The sequence below is a fragment of the Coregonus lavaretus genome (assembly GCF_964263955.1).
Source record: "Coregonus lavaretus genome assembly, contig: HAP1_SCAFFOLD_206, whole genome shotgun sequence".
Classification (NCBI taxonomy): Eukaryota; Metazoa; Chordata; class Actinopteri; order Salmoniformes; family Salmonidae; genus Coregonus; species Coregonus lavaretus.
In genome coordinates this window covers 278165-304908 of record NW_028160450.1, presented here as the reverse complement: position 1 = coordinate 304908, position 26744 = coordinate 278165, and the positions used below count along the sequence as shown (strand labels likewise).

The window sequence follows — 26744 nt, the reverse complement described above, 5'->3', positions numbered from 1 at the left end:
TACATACATCAATCACACTTCTCTGATGTGGCAAACCACCCAAGAGGTCATTGTGTGTATGTGGTATATTTAATAGAATGATGTAGCTACTAGAGTGTCTCTCTACTGTAAATGCATGTCCGCATTTGTCAAAGGGAGTTTTTTGTAGCTATAAAAAGGGGTACGTTTGAAGTGTGCTGGTCCCTTTGGTAGTTTGTCTCCCAGTGCTGTGGAATATGTTAGTGAAACATATCTAAGATGTTTCTCACACTGGGTGTAAGTCCCGAATTGCACCCTATTCCCTATATAGTGCACTACTTTTTCCCTATATAGTGCACTATATAGGGAATAAGGTGCCATGTTGGACACAACCTGTGCTCCTCAGTAGCTGTTTGAAGAAAATGTTTAATGTCCTTCCCTAATCAATGCAGGCTCATCCAGAGAGAGAGCGAGAGAGAGAGAGAGAGAGCGAGAGAGAGAGAGAGAGAGAGAGAGCGAGAGAGAGAGAGAGAGAGAGAGAGAGAGAGAGAGAGAGAGAGAGAGAGAGAGAGAGAGAGAGAGAGAGAGAGAGAGAGAGAGAGAGAGAGAGAGAGAGAGAGAGAGAGAGAGAGAGAGGGGGGGGGGGGTACCTGCTACTGTACCTTTCTCTCTAACCCCGTTCTCTATCGGAGCTCAAAGCTCAGAGCAATATGGAAATAGTTTTTTCATCTCTATTGTCAATGTGGATCCTCAACGTTAGATGTTTTGGCACAAATACAAATATAGAAAGTGTTAGTGAGTGTTCAAAGCTTGTGTCTGTCTGTCTGTGTGTGTCCATGTATGTCTCTGCGACTGACTGCGACAAGGCCTCTCGTCTCTCACAGTCTCTCTGAAACCTAGCCAGTTGCTCACAGTACATTCAATTGTCTTATTGATGATGTAGAGATGGCTTTACTCCATAGGAAGTTGTTGTGCATTGTGTAGCAAAGCAAACTTAAAACATGCTGGGTTAGAAAAATAACAATTTGGGTTCTTTGGTAACCCAGCGCTGGGTAAATATAGGACAGAACACACACTGTGTTATGTTGACCCAGCCAGTTGGGTTGCGTGAATAACCCATGTTGGGTTGTTAGGATTACCCAAACATGGGTTAATTTAACCATCAGTTGGGTATTTTTTACTTTCATGCTGTTTGACCTAGCAGCTGGGTCTTTTTTTACGTAAACCTTAGGTTATTTCCAGGAGGCGTGGCTTATTAGGGGTGTGCCTTTCAGATAGATTTTATTGGCCTCCCGTGAGAGTAAATGTAATTCCTGTTCATCATGTTAAGTTTACATACTGCAAATGTAACTTTTCCCGATTTTTTTTTGCATTTTACACTTTCTTCTAGAATACTAACATTATTTATCATATATTATAATAAGGTGGTATCTATCATAACAATGGGATTTAAATATGCTTTTGGAAACTCATGTAAGCGTCATTGAAGTTACAACAATGTCAATGTTCAACCTTACGATACAACAGAACAGATGAACAGGAATTGCATTTACTCTCACGGGTGGCTAAAAAGTATTATCTGAAAGCCACGCACCTACTAAATTATGCCTCCAGTCTTTTGATCTTACCTGCTGGGTCATATCTCAATAACCCAGCACCCAGCATCAATAACCCAGCAGCTTTTAAAGGAAAACAACCCAACTAAGTCTCCCAATGCCTGCAACCCAGCAGTTCGGTCAACCAAACAACCCCCCCTTACCGAAAAAAATAAAATAATCATGAGCATGGTAATGAAGAAAATAGACTGGATATTTCCCAAATAAATTGTTTAATCCTTTTATGTAGCTACAACATTTACATGAGAGAAATGTGAACACTATGGGGATGTTGACCTTAGGATGTTTAAAGGGACAACTACATAGTTATTTACATGAGCCAAGTGATAACTGAGCAATAGATTTCTTCCAATTGAAGTTTAAAATAATTAACAACATTTAAATAATTTAAACAACAAAAACTAAATCAAACCCAGTTCAGAACTATTGCCTTTTTGAGTGAACTTTGGAGATGGTAGCCCTGTGGAAATCCTTTGTCCAAAGCTTGTTGAATGCATGCACTGAAACAATCAGAAAACAAAATTAGGATACTGAAAACAATTACCGAAAGTAATTTCTATTTTGGCATCTTAAAAGGCAGAAATGTTGTTATGCCTGATATGGCAATTCATATTATTTTTCCAAAATGAATTATTGTTACTCAAAAAAAAAATGCTGGGTAATTGCTGGATGTTTGTCCAATATCGACCACACAGCATTGGTTTAATTCAACCCAGCGGATTTGGGTTGTGCTTCTAACCCAGCGCCTTGGGTTGAGGGCTTGGCCCCACTGCTGGTTAAATTAGACTATATTGCTAGGTTAAAACAACTCAGTGTGTTGGGTTGTGTAATTTACTGTATGTAATCCTTGGGTTATTTTCAGTGTCATCCTAATTTCAATTTTGCTTGTATACAGTACCAGTCAAAAGTTTGGACACACCTACTCATTCAAGGGTTTTTCTTTATTTTGACTATTTTCTACAATGTAGAATAATAGTGAAGACATCAAAACTATGAAATAACACATATGGAATCATGTAGTAACCAACAAATTGTTCAACGAATCAAAATATATTTTATATTTGAGATTCTTCAAAGTAGCCACCCTTTGCCTTGATGACAGCTTTGCACACTCTTGTTCCTGGCAGCTGATACATCGTGGTCTGTAGGATTCTCATGCTGGGGCATATAGTCTGGGAAAGTTGATATCAAACACATAATAGGACTTGAAGCACACATCCAGTGCCCCTAGCAGTGTACCTTGCTCCAATGCCGGTCCACTAATGATGGTAAACACCTGTGAGCCGTCCCCAAGAGCCAACACACACATGGGTCTGGTCATCTCCGCCTGGTGCAGGTACTCAACCATGTTAGTCCCAACCTGTTAGAGAAATCATTTGATTTTAGAATATGAGGACTTGTGCAATGCATGGAGGCACACTGACAATGCCATCACACACAATTTATTTTGTATATTTTATAGCCATTTAAATCAATCAACACCCAATCCCTGTTTGATGCCTACATTTTCCATTCATTAGGGGCTGGGGCTCATATGTTCATTTACACAACACTAACCACATTTCCATCCAACCATTTCATGCAGATTAATTACCTGACGCATTAAAAAATTCACGACCGGGCTGATGGAAACATGAAATGCTGGTACAATTTTCTAAATGCCTACAGAAAATGTGTTTGTTCGACATGGTGGGATTAATAATGATGTGATAAATGGCGGTGGAAACTCCTTTATGTGCAAGTATTGATATAATAACCATCATATCGAAGTAAACATGGAGTCATGCGATGATATGTTGTGTGGTCCTCCCACTACGACTGGGGAAAGCATGCAGTTTATTAGGCTACAGATTAAATAAAATGATGATGAACTTCACAGGGTGGTGAATGTGCAAGGTGATGAGCTTGATTCTCCTTTCCAATAAATACTGAGGGTCTTATTCTGGTGACATGGTGATCGATGCTTGGCTGCTGTTTGACAAATACAAAATAATGTTGCTCTTATCATAATAATCACATAATGTAGATAGCCTACCCCCACTGTATGTGTGAGCTGTTGGCTAGAGTGCATGTGCCATGACCTGAGTGAGCACATTTGCTATATAATACAACAGTTGTGACAAAACCATCAGTAGAGTTGTAAAAATGCAATGGAAACCCATTTAACTTGTATTTTTTTATTCGGTACATTGAATTTAAATTATTATGTCCACTACGTCATCACGCATAGCTTTTTATCCGCAAAAAAGTATGTTTGCTGGTGGGAAAATGTGCATATTGTTTTATGCAGATTTTAGACTATTCACATGAAAATCTGTCGCAAATTGGATGGAAACCTACCTATTGTCTTAGAGTGTGCAGTTATGCATAACATATTTTGGAATGCTGTTCCTTTCATTCAAGGTTTACAAATGCTATCAACTAATTTCCCCATCAACCTCCCTATGCTTATCCACTATTTAAACTTACAGGCTGCAAGTCAATGAAGGACTTTCTGGTCTCATTGAAGCTGGTCGTGAATGTGTTCCAGCCTATCTTGTAGACTGGTGTTGGGAGGACCACTGGCTGAAGTCTTAAAGAGGTGTCACCTTGTGTATCTGGAGAGAAGAATGTTTAGTGAATAACTTGATCGTTTCAGGCTAAAAATGAATGAGCATCTGAGGCACCACCAGCAGGGTCATTTCAAACTATACCTGCACTTCAAAGAGAAGATCTTGAGCCTTCTTCTCTCAGCTGGCGAAGCAAAGTTTTTTGTCCTTGAAGACCGCGATCCAGTTTCCCTTAGCAGTCCGGGTTTAAAATCTAGAAGTCCTGAGCAATCTGTAGTAAAGCAGACAATTACTTTTTTTTGTAATATTTTATTTTTGTTTTTGTTTTTTTGACAAACATAAACATAAATTGATAAAAACAATAGACAACTTAACATTTACATACATATCCACAAACATTAATGACTTTCTCAGATCCACATATTCCCACCGTATTCACACCCAAGCCAGACAAACAATTACTTTTCCATTGCAGTTAATCATTAGTCAGGCTAACATCTAACTCTAAGTCCTCCTGACTTCAGGGTCTGGAATGGCTCTGTGATGTTGTCGGCACAATGCATTGATAATGAAGGGGGCTGTGGTTTTACTGGTTGGCTCTCTGTGTCTTTCACACTCAAACACCCTCAGCCACACACAGCCCTGAGCGACGCCCCCTTCTATTACAATGGTTGGATTTGAAACCCCAAGGAAAAAATAACTTTGAGAGCACCAATCAAACCCTTTTCACAATTAATTTGTGAATATTGCATTAACAAACAGCCTCCTTTCCAGACCAGGGTGGTCACAGTTCATCCTGCGCTGCGAGTCACGTGGGTCGCGTCGGCCAGGCTAGTTAATCTCAGCAATCAGAATCAAATTCAAGTCTAATGTTTTTGTAAAAAAACGCAACATGCCTGGAGTATCCAGCAGACGAGGATACTCTCAGACTATCTCGACTGTCTTGACCCCATTCTGTCTGGTCCAATGAGCCCTCTGGATCGCGGTCTCCTTGATGTACTCCACAACCTGGTTTGCCAGCCAGATGTTTTTTCAGCCACTTGGTCATCTGGGCTGCCCTTTCACATTTGACTCTGTTGTGAGCACAAAGTATTCAAAATATGCAACAAATCTTTCAAAATGGCAAGAACCGGCTACTGCTCAAGCTTGGTGTTTCGCTTGGTGTGTCCACAGTCCTATGTATTCACGTGTGTGTCCCGAGGACCTTCCCTCGTGTATAAAGAAGGTGGCATTTACAGAATACTCACTGCATGTAAGGCTTTTATGTTTCTTCTTTAACTTCAGGCTATAGTCGAGTCGTCCAAAAGCAAGACTGTTTCCTGGGCCATCTCCTCCGCAGCAAAAGAGAGGGTAGAAGGGATACCTAATCAGTTGCACCACTAAATGCATTAAACCTAAATGTTTTTAAAAGTATTCCACATTTAACCCAACCCCTCTGAATCTGAGAGGTACGGGGGGCTGCCTTAATGGACGTCAACTTCTTCGGTACCCGGGGAGCCGTTGTTGTTGAGGGTTAACTGCCTTGCTCAAGGGCAGCATGGCAGATTTTTCCACCTTGCTAGCTCGGGAATTTGAACCAGCGACCTTTCAGTTACTGGACCACTAGGCTTAACTGTTAGGGGGGAGATTTTAAGGGATAGTTTCACCCACATTTCTAAATTAAATACTTTGAGGGAAGGGTTGATAAGACAGGTCAATTGGTTGAACAAAGGCAAGGGAGTGAGCAAAGAGCTAAATAAATAGGGGCGGCAGTAGCTTCGAGGTTAGAAAGGCAGGCCGCTATTCGAACCCCCGAGCTGCCTGCAGGAAATTTGCAGGGAGTAATCCGTCAGCCAGAGGGTTACAGCTACAATATCTCTGTATACTACCTTCTGCTGTTGTGCCCTTGACAAGGAACTTTACCCTTAAGTGCCCATGAGGTGCTCACAGCCTGTGATGTGTGTGTTGTGTGTCAGGTTGGTCACTGTGACAGAATCTGTGCAAATGACCAATAAAGCAAATATGGTGAAATGAAGGCCAGACTATCTATCATGCAATGTATCTAGTCCCAAAGTGGCTGCATGGTTCTAAGAGGCTCTGGTGATGTTAAGTATTTCAAGTTTCCATTAACGTTGTACTATTGGTTATCGATGACAATGTGGAAGACGTAGATGCTGTTTTACACAGGGTTAATTAAAATATGTGTTCCCCCCCAAAGCTCTGTCCCCACTCTCAAAAAGAAATTTCTCAGTTTTACTTACCCTCAAACTTTGGAATCAAAGAGGCCAGGTTCCAGCATATCCTTCACAAAGCTGTCCATTCATTGGCCTTGACCTCTGCATTTAAGTACAGAAATAAAACATTTTTTTGAAACAAAGCTAGCTAGCTATACTAACTTAAGGTAAACTCTAACGTTAGCTAGCTAACAGAATTTGCATCCATCCTCCTCAACTTCACAAGTCCGGCTAAAGCTGCCACTGTCAAAAACCATTGAAAACCAGTACAGTAACGCTAGCTAACTCAATCAATCAACATGCAAGCATGAGATAAGCCTGTTAAATAGCTTGCTTTGATATCAAATCAACTCATATTGTTGCTAGCTAGCTAGCTACCTTAGCTATTGGCTAGCTAACATGCTACGGAACCGTTACACTAGCATATTGACATGCATATTGGTATTAAAAGACAGCAACGTATTCACCTAGAAATAAAAGTGTTTAGGCAAATCATTAGTTAGCTAGCTACCTATCACATGAATTGTTCAAAAATATTATAGCTAACGTTAGCTAGCTGAGCAATAGCCAATCAGTCAGTGGCGCTGACATATTGAAACTGGTATCAACAAAATGTGTTTCACTCTATCCCATAAAACATTACATTGCTAACTAGGCATCATTTAGCTAATAAAATGTTAAAGTTTATTAGGAAGTTTAATTAATAAGTTAGACACTTCGGTAGGTAGCTAGCTAGATAGCTTGGTTTTCATTTTCCAACAGATGTTTCTAATCTGCCTGATTGGTCATCAACGGTTACTGGTCTTGGAACTCAGGTGTTCACCAGAAATGGCTTCTGGTAAACTGTTTGCCACTAGTGGCAATAAATGTTGCCACAGGTTTGCCACAGATTCGAATAGAATCTTGAGAGAATTCTCTGCCAGAAAAAAACCTCTGGCGAACTGTTTACCACTAGTGGCAATAAATAGTATTGTTGCCAAAGGTTTGCCGCAGATTCACCACTAGTGACAAATGTTTGCAAACTTCTGGCAACATTTTGTGGCACACAATGTAGTTTGCAGCAAATTTGCCAGAAACTTTTTTGTAAGGGCCTGCATTTTTTTGAGTGCACCTATCATGGAAATAGTTTTTGAAGTGTATATTGTTCCAAACAGTATGTCTAAAAATAAGCAAAATCAAAAAGGGTACTTTTGGGATATTCATATTAATATTTAAAATGTTGACATACTCCATATTTTAGAGCAGATTATGAGGAGTATAATGAAACAAATATGTTGTCTGTATCATGTGCGGTTCACAGATCATAGGGTCTTATAATAGGCATGTATAGGTCTAAAAAGGTCCTAAAATGGCCACTTTCATCATGATTTTCAAAAAAATGGTTTGTGATACAAATGTAAAAAGCATATCAAAGATCCCTCCTCCCAATGAAGTTTCTATGTGAGATTTGCCAGAACAATCTGATGAGATACCCCCAAAAATGTTGTGTCTTCCTGCTGTGGAATCGCCCCACTCTGTCTGTTGCGATGATTGCTAGCGGAGGCAGTAGTCATACATATTCGGTGGAATGTAGGCTATAATTCCCCTTTCTGAGTGTTCCCGTGTTCTATATGTTATATAAGTGCCCTCAGCTGCCACCTCTTAGGGTGATTGTATGTATTATTCAGGTTGATTGAGCTGAAGTGTTACGCTTGCTAGCTAAACACATGCTCCACCAGCCACTCCACCAGCCAATCAAAAGAGCTAGGTTAGACACACCCACACTCCATGAGCCAATCAAAAAGCTATGCTAGACACACACACACACCGCACGAGCCAATCAGAGATTTATGCCAGACACAGACTCCACGAGCCAATCCCCTCTCCGTACACTGTACATCAATCTGATGTGCTCACCCATCCCATTCATTTGTGTTCTCAGAAGGGATTAAACGTCACCAACTCTCCTGTAGACACACATTATATTCCACTGAATAGACCCGAGAGAGGATAACAAAACAAACTTGGTTCCCTGTGTGTCTGTCTGGCAGCAGCGTGCCCCTGATGTTGTTTATTGGTTTGTGTGTGTGTTAATTAATTAATGATTTTATTTATTTATTTGTCAGGGATTGTATGGAAAGGAGAATGCAGCATGCAAATGAAATAGGAAAATTGTAGCTTAATGGAAGGAATAAAAGGCGTCTGAATGCAGACCTGCCTCTTTTACACAACAGACATTGTTAAGATGAAGGAAACAAGATTAATTTGCATGATGGTGGAAACACAGGATAATCATTCAGCCGTTTGCAGATGAAATATATTCTGTAGATTTCAATCAGTGTTCTGAGTAATAGGATTGCAGGCAGAGGAGAAGAATGCGAATAATAACCCAATACATTACATTTGCACTGCAGAATAACTTCTTCTTCTTCTTTTTTATTTTCTTCTTCTTCTTTTTGTTTATTTTCTTCTTCTTTTTCTTCTTCTTTTTCTTCTTCTTCAACCTCAATTTATTGATATTCAAGTATGTTATGTCTTAACATATGAATGCATACTGTAAGCCAATCAATTTGACAAATCTACTGTATTAATGAGTGTCCTCTCCATTATGCCTCATGTTAATGTTGTCTATTCATAGGTGTTGTACAGGTACAGTAAACAGCAGACTGATGTTAGTGAAGCATTTGTTTCCAAGTGAAAGAACAGGGTAATCTTATGACACCGTTCAGATGTGTAATGAGAACAGATCAATAGGAGAACTGTTGACTGTGTGGCCGTGAGCAATACTCTCTCCTCTCTCTGCATGGGTCACAGAGAGGTGACAGAGAAGCTCGCACACACACACACACACACACACACACACACACACACCGCCTACGGGATCATTGCCTTGGCAATCCCACTCATGGCTGATGAGCTCCTGTCCACTGTTTCCATTTAACTTATCTGTTGCTGTGGTCCCTTAGCTTGGGGTGACACGAACAGGCACACAACTCACCTCACAAAGACCCACAGCTTATGACTATGCATCCATCTAGCCTCCCTTCCCCACTACCCACAGGCTTATTCTGTACTGGATTCATTAATGGGAAAGCAGCAATCCAGCCAGCCCTTGAAGTTCAAGTATATACCTACAGGATTATATTCAATACTGTCTAATAATATAATACATCTAATGCTCTTTTGGTTGAACTATGGAATAAAAAACTCTGAGAAATCGAAAACGAATAAATCACCCGACAAACAATGCCCCTGACATTTGACTTTGGATTTGGAATGTGTTATCAATTAACTCCTCAAACGATGTCTAGGAAGTACCAATTTGTCCTTTCAACGCAGGCCCTACTCTTCCTCCCAGACAAACCCCTCTCTGCTTAGAACTTTTCATCAGGCCATTAGGATCTAGATACAACACCCTGGTTAATGTTTGTTATCATACCAGTAATCAACCCAACCCTCCTCCTATAAGCCCAGGAAAGACTGTTGGTCTTCTATCAGCATGGTTTATACCTTTCCCATCATGGCTTTCATGGTGTCTATCTCGCCTGCTAAGATGGAGAGTTATCTGTTTCTCGTATGAAGCCTGCAGTGGATAATTGTATGCATGTGTGTCTGTCTGTATCTCTGTTCCCTGTGACAGTAATGTAGATATACTGATCTGGAGAAATACGCCTGTCAGGGCCGAGAATAAAGAGAGTGAGATAAAAGCGAAAGAAGATTCTACAATACAAAAACATTTTTTAGGATGAATCACCTGTCAGTGCGTTTTCAAACCCTGCTTCTTTTTCTGTTTTGTTTGGGACAAGATGTATACTGTATAATATTGTAATATGTATAATATATTCATTGAAAAGCACAGGGCAATCATAAATAACCATCTCCTTAGCCTACAAACACAGAGAGAGAATGCAAAAAATCATTCATTTATTTTCATTCATTTATTCGTACGAGGTGCAAATAAGAACCTTTTGCCAAGACATCCTCAAGGTCAAATCATGCATAGGTTATTTATTGCCTTGTGTTGTTTTAGTGAACAGACACACACACACACACACACACACACACACCAGTTCTCATGCCCAGTGCATAGCAGTTTCCCCCATCAGAGCCATTTTATACATTTTTGCAAACGGGTAGTTTAGATCTCAAAGCTCTGCTAATACGCTTTCACACAGAATCTCAAGTAAGCATGCGATTTTGCTGGATTTAAAAAGGGTTGGTAATAAAATCTTGTAGCTGGCTGCACTCCCCTCACAGTGTATCAATTGTCTCACCCCGCTTCCTCTCATAGTTTACTTTATTTTTGGAGCCCTGATACAGTGAAAGTGAAGTTCCTTTTATCTAGTCAGCGTCGCTAGCTTTAAATGGCTAAATGAGACCTTTGTTAAAGGCAGTTATATATAGGGATGCGACATGGCATTCTACTAAGATGAGGCAAGTGGAGTTAGAGTTTTTGAGGGCAAAGTTTGGTATCTTATAAAATATTACTATTTTTCATATGAAACAAGAGGTTTTGTGTTCGCATGATCAGATCTCCTACCAACCAAAGCTGCTGCTGGTAGAAACAGTAATGAGATAGGAGCTGTCTGAAGCATTGTCTACCTCCTTCCAGAGTAGCACGCACACACACACACACACACACACACAACACGCACACACAATACACACACACAATGTCGTTTTAATGGGGTATGTTGCATGTGCTTCAGAGTTGTTTTTCATCCATAATAAATAGAAACTCAACACTACAACAACAGCAGAGCAGCAGCATGCCAATTACAGTGTTGGGCCAGCACCAATAACCAGACCACCAGTGAATTCATGAAAGTTTAAACAGTTCTTATCTCGCCAGAACCCATGTCTCTCATATCCTCCACATTTCCACTTCAGATCAATATTTATACAACACAGTTTTTTTTTCTGAAAGGTGAAGGACATGTTTCTGTTTGTATGAAGGATATCAGCGGGAAGATAGTAAACTAGTTTGAACTGAAGAGTTGCTGGTTTCAAGTAAATTAGACACTTTTCAGCTTTGAGTGTATCCAGCATGCACAGAGAATAGAGCAAATTGCAAACTTGAACGTTTTGTTTTGATACTTACTTTTACAACGTGTTGATATTGGCATAGTAATGTCATGGCTGTGTACATTATGGCTACAGTCTTCGAAAAAAGAGTTATTTGTGGAGGGATATTGTTCTAGCAAGAGCCTTTGTGATCTGAAGATCCCTTTTTGGAAGACAGGGTTCTTTGATGATTCTTTGGAAGGCAAGAAGGGTTCTACATAGAACCATATATCATATTTCCCACCATGCTCTATTGCAGGGTGATTTTCAGAATTGTTTGTTTTATTTTGTGTTTTTGCATGTACATTGATTGGTTGATACATTTTATGCTACACAAAGATAACTAACATATATTTTCCTAAACTAATCCAATCTGTTAGTATTTGGACTTGGTGCACCTGTTACTGAGTTGGTTGTTCCAGTTTAGATGATTGAGGTAGTCTCAGTATTCAATCTTCTACCCTGGCAGTCAAGCTGAATGCAGGTTGATTAATATGTCCACTTTTTGGATATCCTAACTCTGGCTGGATTCCAATAGGAATTACACACCACTTTGCAAGCCATCATAATGTGACTTGCAGGCCTGATGTGGCCTGTAAACCAGGAGTTTCCTAACACCACTGTGTTAGGGTAACTAGTGATGGGAAACCAAGGCTTTCTGAAGGCTTTGGTGATTTTTCTCCAAATTGTGCCGGAAAACGGTTTGTTACTCTGACCTTCATTATCTGTTCACAAATCACATTAGTGACATCTGCTGGTTAGCAATAAATAGCAGCGTGTGATTATCAGATAGACATTTTTTTTCATCAAAGTTCTGTGGCGCTGCGGTAAATCGTTGGCTTTAGTATCCTATAGTCAGTTGGAATAACAGGTTCACATCTTATATCATGCTTCCATTTTTTGCCTTCAAGTTTATTATTTTTCAAAACTGAATCTATGGCATTATTTAGGATGCCTAAAGGAAAACTCCACCCAAAAACTATCTTTTGGTAGTTGTTTCATTAGTCCATTGTTGACATAGTCCCAAACTGTCAATCAAGTTTTCAAGATACTGTATGTAACTTTCAAAATACAGGAATCATCCCTTTATGATGCATTTTGTGTCATATGATGCTGCGTTTTGCATCATGGGGGTGATTTCTGTATTTTGAAAGTTACATATCTTGAAAACTTGATTGCTGACAAGCAAAACAGTTTGGGACTATGTCAACAATGGACTAATGAAACAACTACCAAAAGATAGTTTTTTGGTGGAGTTTTCCTTTAAGAGAGAAGCTCATACTATACTAAATAAAACAAATTATTTGAACAACAGTGCAGAAAGGAAGTGTGGTTTCACAATTTTCTAAATAGTGTGCCTTCAACGGAATTTGACCTAATACCCTCATGTCCCTGAATATTCCATAGTTCCCTACTTTACCTGTTAAGCTACCGGTGAGGTGAAACTTTTAGTACAAAATGCTAAATATATTTGTAAGTACAATGTTCGGTAGAAGTCAGTGTTTGAAAGCGGCTTAGAATCAAAGAACGCACTGGAACCACGGCGAAATCAGTGGGATCTCGCATTTTGCAACACACAGTTTGAAACAGCATGTGATCAAACGATGCTTCAGACGTCATTGATGACGTACTTCTGATAAAGTGATAAACGCATCGGCGCACTGCTTCGAAGTTAGCTGCTTAGCGATTTCAACGCATGCCTCAGAGCTCTGATATCAAACGTAACATCACTAGGGCCCTCAAAGAAAGGCCTTATGATACAGTATATGTAATGTATTGTCATAAATAATATAATTTTAAGGCTAATAAGGCTGGTGGAACCGTTCATAGAGGGTTCTAGGAAGAACCATATACAGGGGATTCTATGAAGAACCCTGTAAAGGGTTCTACCTAGCACCAAAAAGGATTCTCCTATAGCACCTTTTGTTTGTAGTGACACTGGCATAGAGTCAGTTTCCCAGTAAGTTAGTATGGTACCGGTCAGGTAGGTTAGTGGTAGCCTGAGTGGCAGTCTTTTTCTGCTCTCTTGACAGGCAATTCAACATGGCAATTCCTTATGAAAAATCCTTAAGGAGTTGGCAAAGAAGCAGAAACAGACTGGCACCCAGGCTAGGGGCAAGGAGAGTGTCTTCTTTACCAATAGTAGCATAGATGACATAATAGTAGTAGTAGAAAAGCTGATCTAGGATCAGGTCCCCTCTGTTCATATCATCATCGTATTATTGTTTATTTGTCAGGGACCATGTAAAACATGCCATTGCACAAGATTGAGCTAGATAGCTAATTTCCATCTGTAATCCCTGGGTTCAGTATGATCTGAAAAGAAAAACTGATCCTGGACCAGCACTCCTCTGAGAGGATTTGTGAATACAGGCCCTGGACAAGGTATTGTGTGTTACGCAACACTCATCATTGCAATGTTTCTCTTCTCTGTTTTCCTCACACACACACGCACACACACACACACACACACAAACATACACACCAAGTAGCTCAGGATGATTCTCAGTATACATATTTAACAGTGTTTAATATTTCAGAGAACAGAAATGGATATTTGATGTGTGATCTCTAATGAATGAGTCATGGTTATCAATCTTTAATAGCCTATAAAGTGAGATTTATGTATCTTAAACCTAGTATCGCCATTCAATGAATTAGAACGACTGATGTGTTCTATTCAGAAACATTGGCTGAATCCCAAATGACACCTTATTCCTTATATAGTGCACTAATTTTGATCAAGCCCCATAGGGTAGTAGTGCACTTAATACTGAATAGGGTGCCATTTGGGACGCAGCTGAATTATAATGATGGTGTCAAATTCAGAAACATTATTTGTTTGTTGTTCTAGAAACGGTCACGATGTGCAAGCTAAATCACTTGATGATGTATTAGCTAGTAAATACAATTGTTTGTTGTGTGAGCGTTAGATGAAAGACAAAAGCTTTTTTCCTAGTCAGCTGTCAAACCAACGTTTTCATGGGTAAATTTAAATGCAATGTGGTGAGAATTATTTCCCTATCATTATGCAATGACTGTGAAACCCATTTTAGATCTCCCTCTTTAACCTCTCTCTCTCGCCCTCTCTTTCTCTCTCTATCCCTCCTATCTCTCTCTCTCTCCCTTCCTCTTTCTCTTTCTCTCTCTCTTTCTCTCCCTCTCTCTCTCTCTCTCTCTCTCTCTCTCTCTCTCTCTCTCTATCTTTCTCTCCCTCCCTCCCTCCCTCCCTCCCTCCCTCCCTCCCTCCCTCCCTCCCTCTCTCTCTTTCTCTGTGGTGCAGATTTTGTTCAGTACAGGTAGACCGTTGTCTAAACTTCTTCATTATTGAAGGCCAACAGGTCACAATAGCGAGCAGTAGTTTTCCCACGGTCTAGCTAGCTAGCTTTTGTTGTCGGCTAGTTTACAGCGGCTGCAGCAGGTGTTATCAAAGAGGATGTTGTTGCTAATTTGTTAGCTTCTTCCTTTTCAAGAATAACTTTCAACAAGAAGTTAAGTTTCAAATTATCATAATTTGGATAGTGTGAACTGTGTTTTTTATTGCAGCGCGCTTGCTGTTGTTAGCCATCTCTTTGAAAATAACTTGTGTGTGAAACATTGTTGCATTTAATGTGGAACTGACAGCATTTTAGCAACATATAATCTGTTCACACCCAGGAAGAAAATGACACATCAAAAATTTTTATCTGACAATAATCCTGTAGCTCAGTTGGTAGAGCATGGCACTTGCAACGCCAGGGTTGTAGGTTCGATTCCCACAGGGTGCCAGTATGAAAAATAAAAAATATAATTAAAATGTATGCACTCACTAACTGTAAGTTTCTCTGGATAAGAGCGTCTGCTAAATGACAAAAAAATTAAAAATGTAAAGCAACCACTTAGATATGATCATTTTCATGTTTTCATAAATTCTTAGAATGTTTGAGAATTGCGTATACTAAGGCATTTGTGAAAATTCTATAGCAATATAGAGTGGGAAAGCGGGCGTGCGTTTGGACAATTAATAGACACTGCAGGAAATAAAACCGAAATAAAAACATCTGTCTTGTCCAGAACCGGAGTCTACACAGACAGGTACGCTATAGCCAATCAGAGCTACAGTAGACCTTTATACAAACAAGCCATTTGCCACACGGGCCTACCATAATTCACTTTGAACTGGACTGTGTGTTTACAGGCAGTTGCAACAGCGCGACTTTAGATCATTAGAACTCATTCGCCAAAAGCCACAAATATTTAAACACCACGGGAGTCCTCTTACATTTGGGAACTTTACAGTCCTATTGATCAAACAACCATGAAAAGGTAGGCTCTCTCTCCCTCAGTTATGCACATCAACAACAACAAGATCAACAACTAATACTATCCAGAGCAAGATGAGCTAAGGAACATTAAATAAACACTCTCAAACTTTTTTAGCTAGTTGGCCGTCAAAATTGCACTGATAAACTATGGGGAATTGTAGCCTCCTTGTCCTTCTGCAGCTTGCCTGCCAATGCATGCTTGTCCCAACCAAGCACCCAAGATAACTGGCTAAAGTTGGCTAGCTTGCTAGCTAGCTACTTCCAGACAGAAATGAGAGAACACCTCACTCTGACCATTTTACTCGCCGTAGCAGAGCTGGTTAGGCTGTTTACATGTTATCTAGAGCGTTCTTGACTAACTATTACTTTTTTTTTGCATAAGTTTACTGACATCGGTAATATTCAGCAGGTGTTGCGCGTTCGTAAATTCTTCAGTTGTTCTGCGCTCTGGGACACTCAGACGAGCATGCTCTGAAATCGGAGTAGATAGCCAGAGTGAATTTGTGAACACAAGAGATATGCTAACTGTATAACAGTCGTTGAAGTTATTGCTAGCTAACCAAATGACATCTGCATCTCTAGCTGTGTATAGCCACCGAAAAACAATATGAGGGGCAAAAGTCAGTTACTCACCCACTCCTCCAATGGCATGACATGACATCCTCCTTGCAGCTAGCTAGCTATCTAGCTAACGTTAGGCTCCGTGTTAGCTTGCTAAATAAATAGATATGCTAGCCTATTAGCCACGTTATGACTGACTTGTGATCATTGCCCTTGCTAGTTTGATTGTATTGATATTCCAAGCTTTAGTTACATTCGTCCGTTTTTGTCCAGAATATTCAGTCATTGAAACTGAAACAATGCATCCCGAATGGAGGCAGCAAACTATGTACCAGGCCAGCTGTGATTTATAACCTATCTGTAATATTTTTGGGACTACCAAGAAATGAATTGGTGAATTATATTAATTATGCATTGAACTGCATCCATCTATTCTGCCAACAATGCCTTGGTGTACGTCATGGAACAGTCAGTCAAATATAACCTATTTTTAAAACCTCTTATAAAGTTGGTTTTGTAGCATAAAATGGGAATTTGATATTTTTGACTAATATTATGATTGTCTGTTTGTTTCATATCTAGGGGCCTGTTAGGGCCTGGCTTCCCAGTGGGTGGGCCTGTTAGGGCCTGGCTTCCCAGTGGGTGGGCATGTCAGGGCCTGGCTTCCCAGTGGGTGGGCCTGTCAGGGCCTGGCTTCCCAGTGGGTGGGCCTGTCAGGGCCTGGCTTCCCAGTGGGTGGGCCTGTCAAGGCCTGGCTTCCCAGTGGGTGGTCCTGTTAGGGCCTGGCTTCCCAGTGGGTGGGCCTGTCAGGGCCTGGCTTCCCAGTGGGTGGGCCTGTCAAGGCCTGGCTTCCCAGTGGGTGGGCCTGTCAAGGCCTGGCTTCCCAGTGGGTGGGCCTGTCAGGGCCTGGCTTCCCAGTGGGTGGGCCTGTCAGGGCCTGGCTTCCCAGTGGTTGGGCCTGTTAGGGCCTGGCTCCCCAGTGGGTGGGCCTGTCAGGGCCTGGCTTCCCAGTGGGTGGGCCTGTCAAGGCCTGGCTTCCCAGTGGATGGGCCTGTCAGGGCCTGGTTTCCCAGTGGGTGGGCCTGTCAGGGCCTGGCTTCCCAGTGGGTGGGCCTCTGTCCACCCAGGCCCATCCATGTCTACGCCCCTGATGCAAACAGAGCATGATGACAATTGCGCTTTTTCAATACCTGGTTTGCATACCCATTGTTGCCTTAATTAGCATTTACTGGTAGATATCATAAGTTGAAACATCTTTCCTACCCTACCGGCTACCGATGTCATTCTTCTGTGAGCTGCTCCATGCCAAAACCAGTTGAGAGCTGCACACTCTTGCTACCTGCAGATGATATTCAGATTAAACTAGTGTGCTGCGCGCATGTGAATATATTTCACGTGCTTTGCGATTTTGTAGGCTACTTTGTGCATGATTTCTCTATTGTACTACATAATTGATAAGTCGTATACCTCCACTACACTACTTTGATACACATCAGTAGGGATTAAGAAGTGAGTATAAGCAATGCCCACTGAAAAGAAAGTGGGTATACAGTTCTCCTACATGAGTGTGCTGGTATTACGATTGCTGTCCTTTCAGAATCACAAACCTGTCACAGACCTATAGGTTCGCCACTGTGCAAACATGACTATAATAGATATAAAGGCTGTTTAGATATTCATGTTTCAAGAAAGGAGTGGCCTGGCGAAGCGGTTTTATGCGCTGATTAGATGGAATCTGATAATTATTACTTTTTTACTCCGCTGGTCTCGGGAAGATATTACGAGTCCCTCACTGTCTGAGACCGAGTCAAGACCGAGACCGACCAAATGTATCCGATACCGAGACACTCAATACAGTTGAAGTCGGAAGTTTACATACACCTTAGCCAAATACATTTAAATTTCAGTTTTTCACAATTCCTGACATTTAATCCTAGTAAAAAGTCCCTGTCTTAGGTCAGTTAGGATCACCACTTTATTTTAAGAATGTGAAATGTCAGAATAATAGTAGAGAGAATGATTTATTTCAGCTTTTATTTCTTTCATCACATTCCCAGTGGGTCAGAAGTTTACATACACTCAATTAGTATTTGGTAGCATTGCCTTGAAATTGTTTAACTTGGGTCAAATGTTTCGGGTAGCCTTCCACAAGCTTCCCACAATAAGTTGGGTGAATTTTGGCCCATTCCTCCTGACAGAGCTGGTGTAACTGAGTCAGGTTTGTAGGCCTCCTTGCTCGCACACGCTTTTTCAGTTCTGCCCACAAATGTTCTATATGATTGAGGTCAGGGCTTTGTGATGGCCACTCCAATATCTTGACTTTGTTGTCTTTAAGCCATTTTGCCACAACTTTGGAAGTGTGCTTGGGGTCATTGTCCATTTGGAAGACCCATTTGCGACCAAGCTTTAACTTCCTGACTGATGTCTTGAGATGTTGCTTCAATATATCCACATCATTTTCTTTCCTCATGATGCCATCTATTTTGTGAAGTGCACGAGTCCCTCCTGCAGCAAAGCACCCCACAGCATGATGCTGCCACCCCCGTGCTTCACGGTTGGGATGGTGTTCTTCGGCTTGCAAGCCATCCCCTTTTTCCTCCAAACATAACGATGGTCATTATGGCCAAACAGTTGTATTTTTGTTTCATCAGAGCAGAGGACATTTCTCCAAAAAGTAAGTTGCAAACCGTAGTCTGGCTTTTTTATGGCGGTTTTGGAGCAGTGGCTTCTTCCTTGCTTTCAGGTTATGTCGATATAGGACTCGTTTTACTGTGGATATAGATACTTTTGTACCTGTTTCCTCCAGCATCTTCACAAGGTCCTTTGCTGTTGTTCTGGGATTGATTTGCACTTTTTGCACCAAAGTACGTTCATCTCTAGGAGACAGAACGCGTCTCCTTCCTGAGCAGTATGACGGCTGCGTGGTCCCATGGTGTTTATACTTGCGTACTATTGTTTGTACAGATGAACGTGGCACCTTCAGGCGTTTGGAAATTGCTCCCAAGGATGAACCAGACTTGTGGAGGTCTACAATTTTTTTTCTGAGGTCTTGGCTGATTTGTTTTGACATGATGTCAAGCAAAGAGGCACTGAGTTTGAAGGTAGGCCTTAAAATACATCCACATGTACACCTCCAATTGACTCAAATTATATCAATTAGCCTATCAGAAGCTTCTAAAGCCATGACATCATCTTCTGGAATTTTCCAAGCTTTTTAAAGGCACAGTCAACTTAGTGTATGTAAACTTCTGACCCACTGGAATTGTGATACAGTGAATTATATGTGAAATAATATGTCTGTAAACAATTGTTGGAAAAATGACTTGTGTCATGCACAAAGTAGATGTCCTAACCGACTTGCCAAAACTATAGTTTGTTAACAAGAAATTTGTGGAGTGGTTGAAAAACGAGTTGTAATGACTCCAACCTAGTGTATGTAAACCTCCGACTTCAACTGTATGTGGTCTGGAGTACTACAACACTACAACACTGTAAGTTACAGCTGGTGAGGAACAACTGCAGTCGAAACTTCATGCCTTTGATCACATGGTTGTTGTAAAGTTCATGCAGTCGACATGCAGGCGCAAGTCGGACACTTTTTATCCCCATAATGCAGCACACTTTGAATGGCACCGACTTGACAAAGGTGATCCGCTCGAACGCGCCCAATCACTTTTCACCAGGTGTGAACTCCTTCCACCAGGGTAACCCGGGCTAGATAATCAAATCCCCTCTTTGTGTCTGAGCTTGAGTTGCCAAATAAATAGTGTTGTTTATTATGACTAACCTGCCCTACTCTAAACACACCAGAACCAGGATACAACATTTACCTGTCAAATCAATGCTTATACTCTCTTATTCTCGTCATCGCCCATATGATTCAATTACAGAGCGAAGTGCTGGGTGCACGTGTTTTGCAGAGATGAGCAGTATTTCTGTTACATGTATTTGAAATACATATTTCAATTACTTCTGAGTATTTTGTCATTTGTATTTCATCGGCCTGAACTACACTCCAATGTATTATGTAACAAGATACTTTCGAGGTCTGTAATTTGTATTTTCAAAATACAAAGTACTTTTCTATACCATTTTTCTAGCGGTTCAGAATGTTGTGGCACCCTTTCACCCTGCATTGGTATCAGAAGTCTGATGGCACTATGGTGTGAGTCTGCTAAATGAACTAAATGTCAATGTAAACATGAACACTTGCAAAGAATGCTGAGAATTATTGTAATGAGCTCTGCCTCTGAAACAATATCCAGTGTGCTTTGCAGTTTATTTTGGTATGTTCATTTTCACATATACATTTACATTTTGGTCATTTAGCAGACACTCCGATCCAGAGTGACTTACAGTCAGTGCATTCAACTAAGGTAGATAAACAACAACATATCACAGTCATAGCAAGTAAAACGTTTCTGTAACCATTACTGAGAATGTTGTTGCTGTTCCGGCCGGCTACATGCAAATTAATTTTTTTATTTAAAATGTTTAATTAAATACATTACAAAGTACAAGTATTTTGTAGTTTAATTTGAAACATTGATCTTTATTGTATTTTGTCATTGTATTTTGTAATTTTTGCCTATCCCTGTGTATGCGTGTGCGTGCGTCGAGCGTAGGTGGGTTGGTGCATGCGTGTGTTTGCGTTTGTTTCCCCGTTCGTCCGTTGGTGCGTATTCCTCTTCTGCAGTCTGGCCACAGCACAGACTGGAGCACATGACATAGGATGATTGACAGCCACCCACATTGCTATGCACATGCCGCAGGAGCGGAGGAGAGCGAAGCCAGAGATATGAATATTTGAATAGATAGCATGAAACTTGTAATTGATTGTCTATCTGCACTGCAGTTGCATTAACTGAATAAAGGTTGCATCCCAAATTGCACCCTATGCCCTATATTGTGCACTACTTTTGATCAGAACCCTGTGGGGGGAGCCCTATATATATAGGGAATAGGGAGGCATTTGGAATGCAACCAATGTATTCATTTTAGGCAGTGGACTCAAAACTCCCCCATTGTCTTAATGTGAGCTAATGTCGAATTTCCTGACAAAAATATGATAGAGGGAGAAAAAAGAGCAGCTTTTCTAAAGAGCCTTCAGATTCAAGCAGGTGGAATCAGATCTGTACACAATGGAACATGGAATGGAACAATGGTTGTACTTATCTCTTCAAATGTTTCACTGCAGAATTCCCACATCCTGGGCGCTAGTGGGGCCAGTTCTACTGTACTGATAAAATGATAGTGGAGCTAAAGTGAACTGAAGGATGCTGTGTCTGTTATAGAGGCGGCGCAGCGACAAGAGGGTTGCCGGTTCGAATCCCATGTCAGATGATAATATGTGGTGTGTGTATGTGTCTCTGTTAGATTGGGTTGAAATAAAAAAAAGACACTTTTCTGTGATCTGTAAAATAACTACGAACTAAAGTATTCTTCCTATGTCCTCCCTTCTGATCCATCTCTTCTTCTGTCTGTCCTCCATACTAGTGTGCTAGCTAATATTCTTCTTCTGTCTGTCCTCCATACTAGTGTGCTAGCTAATATTCTTCTTCTGTCTGTCCTCCATACTAGTGTGCTAGCTAATATTCTTCTTCTGTCTGTCCTCCATACTAGTGTGCTAGCTAATATTATTATTCTGTCTGTCCTCAATACTAGTGTGCTAGCTAATATTATTATTCTGTCTGTCCTCAATACTAGTGTGCTAGCTAATATTATTATTCTGTCTGTCCTCAATACTAGTGTGCTAGCTAATATTATTATTCTGTCTGTCCTCTTCTCCCAGATGTGATCCACACTGTGGGGCCTGTGGCCAGAGGGCATGTGGGTGAAACAGAGACCAAGGACCTGACAGCCTGCTACCAGAACTCACTGGAGCTGGTCAAGGGGTTCGGACTGCGCTCTGTGGTGAGTACCCCCCCCCCCCCATTTTTTTATATAAGTAGATCAGCAGGGGGACAGAGTAGAGGGGTGAGAAATGCAAAGGCCTGTTGCAGGGAATGGGAACTGGGACCTTGCAGCCAACGCCACAGTGGAATCTACTCAACTGTACAGCATGTGGTTCTGTATATGAGTGTGTCCACTAGTCTACAGGCCCAGAGGCCAAACTTTTTAATAAAAGTTAATTTTCTCTTGAATCTATGCTGGTTTAATGATCTTGGCTTGTACTCTTTGGTGAGCAACAGCTCCGAGCACAACCCTCCCTCTGCATTCTCCCAGTGCGAAAAGCTTTGAAAGGTTGGTTTGTTTGTAATTTAGTTCAACACTGGTTGACAACTCACTCAAACAATAATCAGAATGTGAATCAGAATTCGATCTGGTGTGTTTGCCCATTGGGATACTTGGTTGCTGCTTTAGTTCTTAGTTTCAAGTTTTAATGTCACACAAGTACAGTGAAATGCCTTTATTGCAAACTCAAAACCCAACAATGCAATAATCAATAACAATGTAATACTAGAAAATAACACACAAGAAATAACCAGCGTCTTTCAGTCCAGCAGTCCAGCATCTTTCAGTCCATCATCTTTCAGTCCAGCAGTTCATCATCTTTCAGTCCATCATCTTTCAGTCCAGCAGTCCAGCACCTTTCAGTCCAGCATCTTTCAGTCCATCATCTTTCAGTCCAGTAGTCCAGCATCTTTCAGTCCAGCAACTTTCAGTCCAGCAGTCCAACATCTTTCAGTCCATCATCTTTCAGTCCAGCAGTCCAGCATCTTTCAGTCCATCATCGTTCAGTCCAGTAGTCCAGCATCTTTCAGTCCAGCATCTTTCAGTCCAGCATCTTTCCGTCCAGCGTCTTTCAGTACAGCAGTACAGCATCTTACAGTCCAGCGTCTTTCAGTCCAACAGTCCAGCATCTTTCAGTCCAGCGTCTTTCAGTCCAGCAGTACAGCATCTTTCAGTCCAGCATCTTTCAGTCTAGCAGTCCAGCGTCTTTCAGTCCAGCATCTTTCAATCCAGCAGTCCAGCATCTTTCATTCCAGCGTCTTTCAGTCCAGCAGTCCAGCATCTTTCAGTCCAGCGTCTTTCAGTCCAGCAGTCCAGCATCTTTCAGTCCAGCGTCTTTCAGTCCAGGAGTCCAGCATCTTTCAGTCCAGAAGTCCAACATCTTTCAGTCCAGCGTCTTTCAGTCCAGCAGTCCAGTATCTTTCAGTCCAGCAGTCCAGCATCTTTCAGTCCAGCATCTTTCAGTCCAGAAGTCCAGCATCGTTCAGTCCAGCAGTCCAGCTTCTTTCAGTCCAGCAGTCCAGCATCTTTCAGTCCAGCGTCTTTCAGTCCAGCAGTGCAGCATCGTTCAGTCCAGCGTCTTTCAGTCCAGCATCTTTCAGTCCAGCAGTCCAGCATCTTTCAGTCCAGCGTCTTTCAGTCCAGCATCTTTCAGTCCAGCATCTTTCAGCCCAGCAGCCTGGCATCTTTCAGTCCAGCATCTTTCAGTCCAGCATCTTTCAGCCCAGCAGCCCAGCATCTTTCAGTCCAGCGTCTTTCAGTCCAGCATCTTTCAGTCCAGCAGTCCAGCATCTTTCAGTCCAGCGTCTTTCAGTCCAGCAGTCCAGCATATTTTCTGAGATATGTCAAGGTAGTTTGTTTTAGTTTGTTTTCTTCCTTTAGAGATGATTTGAGGGGAAAACGTTTATAAAATGAAGGAACAGAAAGAAAGGGATAAATACATTCAATGGTTCTGTAATAACTCAAAGCTAAATAATGTTGGCTGAAAGTTACTATTAGAGGTGACCTGGACATTGATGCTAACATTTACCATCAGTTACTGTTGATCCATTGTCTTTGGCAGGTGGTTTATTTGTTTGCTACCTTAGTTCTGCACATAATTGTTTGGGACACATAACCAGGTATACACTACCAGTCAAAAGTTTGGACACACCTACTCATTCAAGGGTTTTTCTTTATTTTTTACTATTTTTTACATTGTAGAATAATAGTGAAGACATCAAAACTATGAAATAACATATATGGAATAATGTAGTAACCAAAAAAGGGTTAAACAAATCATTCTTCAAATAGCCACCCTTTGCCTCGATGACAGCTTTGCACACTCTTGGCATTCCCTCAACCAGCTTCATGAGGTAGTCACCTGGAATGCATTTCAATTAACAGGTGTGCCTTCTTCAAAGTTAATTTGTGGAATTTATTTCCTTCTTAAAGTGTTTGAGCCAATCAGTTGTGTTGTGACAAGGTGGGGGGGGGGGGGGGGGGGGTATACCAGAAGATAGCCCTATTTGGTAAAAGACCAGCTCAAATAAGCAAAGACAAAACAACAGTCCATCATTACTTTAAGACATGAAGGTCAGTCAATACTGACAATTTCAAGAACTTTGAACGTTTCTTCAAGTGCAGTTGCAATAACCATCAAGTGCTATGATGAAACTGGCTCTCATGAGGACCGCCACAGGAATGGAAGACCCAGAGTTACCTCTGCTGCAGAGGATAAGTTCATTAGAGTTACCAGCCTCAGAAATTGCAGCCCAAATAAATGCTTCACAGAGTTCAAGTAACAGACACATCTCAACATCAACTGTTCAGAGGGGACTGTGTGAATCAGGCCTTCATGGTCGAATTGCTGCAAAGAAACCACTACTAAAGGACACCAATAAGAAGAAGAGACCTGCTTGGGCCAAGAAACACGAGCAATGGACATTAGACCGGTGGAAATTTGTCCTTTGGTCTGGAGTCCAAATTGGAAATGTTTGGTTCCAACCGCTGTGTCTTTGTGAGACGCGGAGTGGGTGAACGGATGATCTCCGCATGTGTAGTTCCCACCGTAAAGCATGGAGGAGGAGGGGTTATGGTGTGGGGGTGCTTTGCTGGTGACACTGTCTGTGATTTATTTAGAATTCAAGGCACACTTAACCAGCATGGCTACCACAGCATTGCAGCGATACACCATCCAATCTGGTTTGGGTTTAGTGGGACTATAATTTGTTTTTCAACAGGACAATGACCCAACACACCTCCAGGCTGTGTAAGGGCTATTTTACCAAGAACGAGAGTGATGGAGTGCTGCATCAGATGACCTGGCCTCCACAATCCCCCGACCTCAACCCAATTGAGATGGTTTGGGATGAGTCGGACGGCAGAGTGAAGGAAAAGCAGCCAACAAGTGCTCAGCATATGTGGGACTCCTTCAAGACTGTTGGAAAAGCTTTCCAGGTGAAACTGGTTGAGAGAATGCCAAGAGTGTGCAAAGCTGTCATCAAGGCAAATGGTGGCTATTTGAAGAATCTCAAATATAAAATATATTTTGATTTGTTTAACACTTTTTTGGTTACTACATGATTCCATATGTGTTATTTCATATTATTTTTGATGTCTTCACTATTATTCTACAATGTAAAAAATAGTAAAAATAAAGAAAAACCCTCTCCCTTGGGGTAGAGAGAGAGAGAGAGAGAGAGAGAGAGAGAGAGAGAGAGAGAGAACCTGTGTTAAGTTCTGCCTTTTTTTGTTTTATCCACCATTTCAGTTTACTCTTTGCAAATGTCACCCTATTCCCTATAACATTGCACTACTTTTGACCAGGACCCATGGGGCTCTAGTGCACTATAAAGGGAATAGGGTGCCATTTGGAACGTCATATTTTTATGTTTTGTTTCTGGAACACATTCCATGGATTTATTTCAGTTTATCTAACGTATTTACCCAATATGTATATATTTATTAGAAACAGACCGGTGTTTTCATGGGGAGCTAGAAATCCTGTCTAAGGTATTTTTACAGCTGTTCTGCGTTGAGCTAGGCCTTGAGTGAAAACACTGGGTGGCATGCTATTCACTATATAGTGCACTACTTTTGACCAGAGCCCTATGAGCCCTGGTCAAAAGTAGTGCACCATTTAGGGAATATGGTGCTATTTGGGACACAACCTAAAGTTTTGTGATTGACCGGTCTAGTCTTGAAGGATGATGAGACCTACTAAGACCGTGAAATTATCTACCACATATACAGTTTTACTTTACTCATACAAATGTGAGCACATGCACACACACACACACACACACACACACACACACACACACACACACACACACTCCATGTGGACTCCACTTCCATTGTCTATGAAGAGGACAACCGAGAAAGGTTTATATTTTCCGTTATTAAAGAAATAGTTGTTTGTTTGTTTTTCTCATTTCTCTCTCTTACAGCGACATGGCCTCCATTCTCTCTCTCTCTCTTTCTCTCTCCCTCTCTCTCTTTCTCTCTCTCTCACTCTCTCAAATTCAAATTCAAGCTGCTTTATTGGCATGAAAAACATTGCGTCCATATTGCCAAAGCAACAATGTATGCAATACACTATACATTGTAATAAAATAAAAGGCCTCTCTCTCTCTCTCTCTCTCTCTCTCTCTCTCTCTCTCTCTCTCTCTCTCTCTCTCTCTCTCTCTCTCTCTCTCTCTCTCTCTCTCTCTCTCCCTCTCTTTATTTTCTTCTAACAGTGATGTGGCCTCCATTTTGTATTTTGTTTCCCTATCTATCCACTGT

At 41.2% G+C, this 26744-nt stretch overlaps 1 protein-coding gene across 1 annotated transcript in view; it reads left to right on the top strand.

The window, feature by feature from the left end:
* The window catches only part of LOC311121823 (ADP-ribose glycohydrolase MACROD2-like), a gene marked incomplete at both ends in the record, with an annotated part of 532081 nt that overhangs the window by 384551 nt on the left and 120786 nt on the right, over nucleotides 1-26744 (top strand). The window contains one exon of the mRNA XM_084196265.1: nucleotides 22036-22157. Within this exon, the coding sequence (XP_084052391.1) occupies nucleotides 22036-22157 (122 nt within the window). The remainder of the gene's footprint in view (nucleotides 1-22035; nucleotides 22158-26744) is intronic.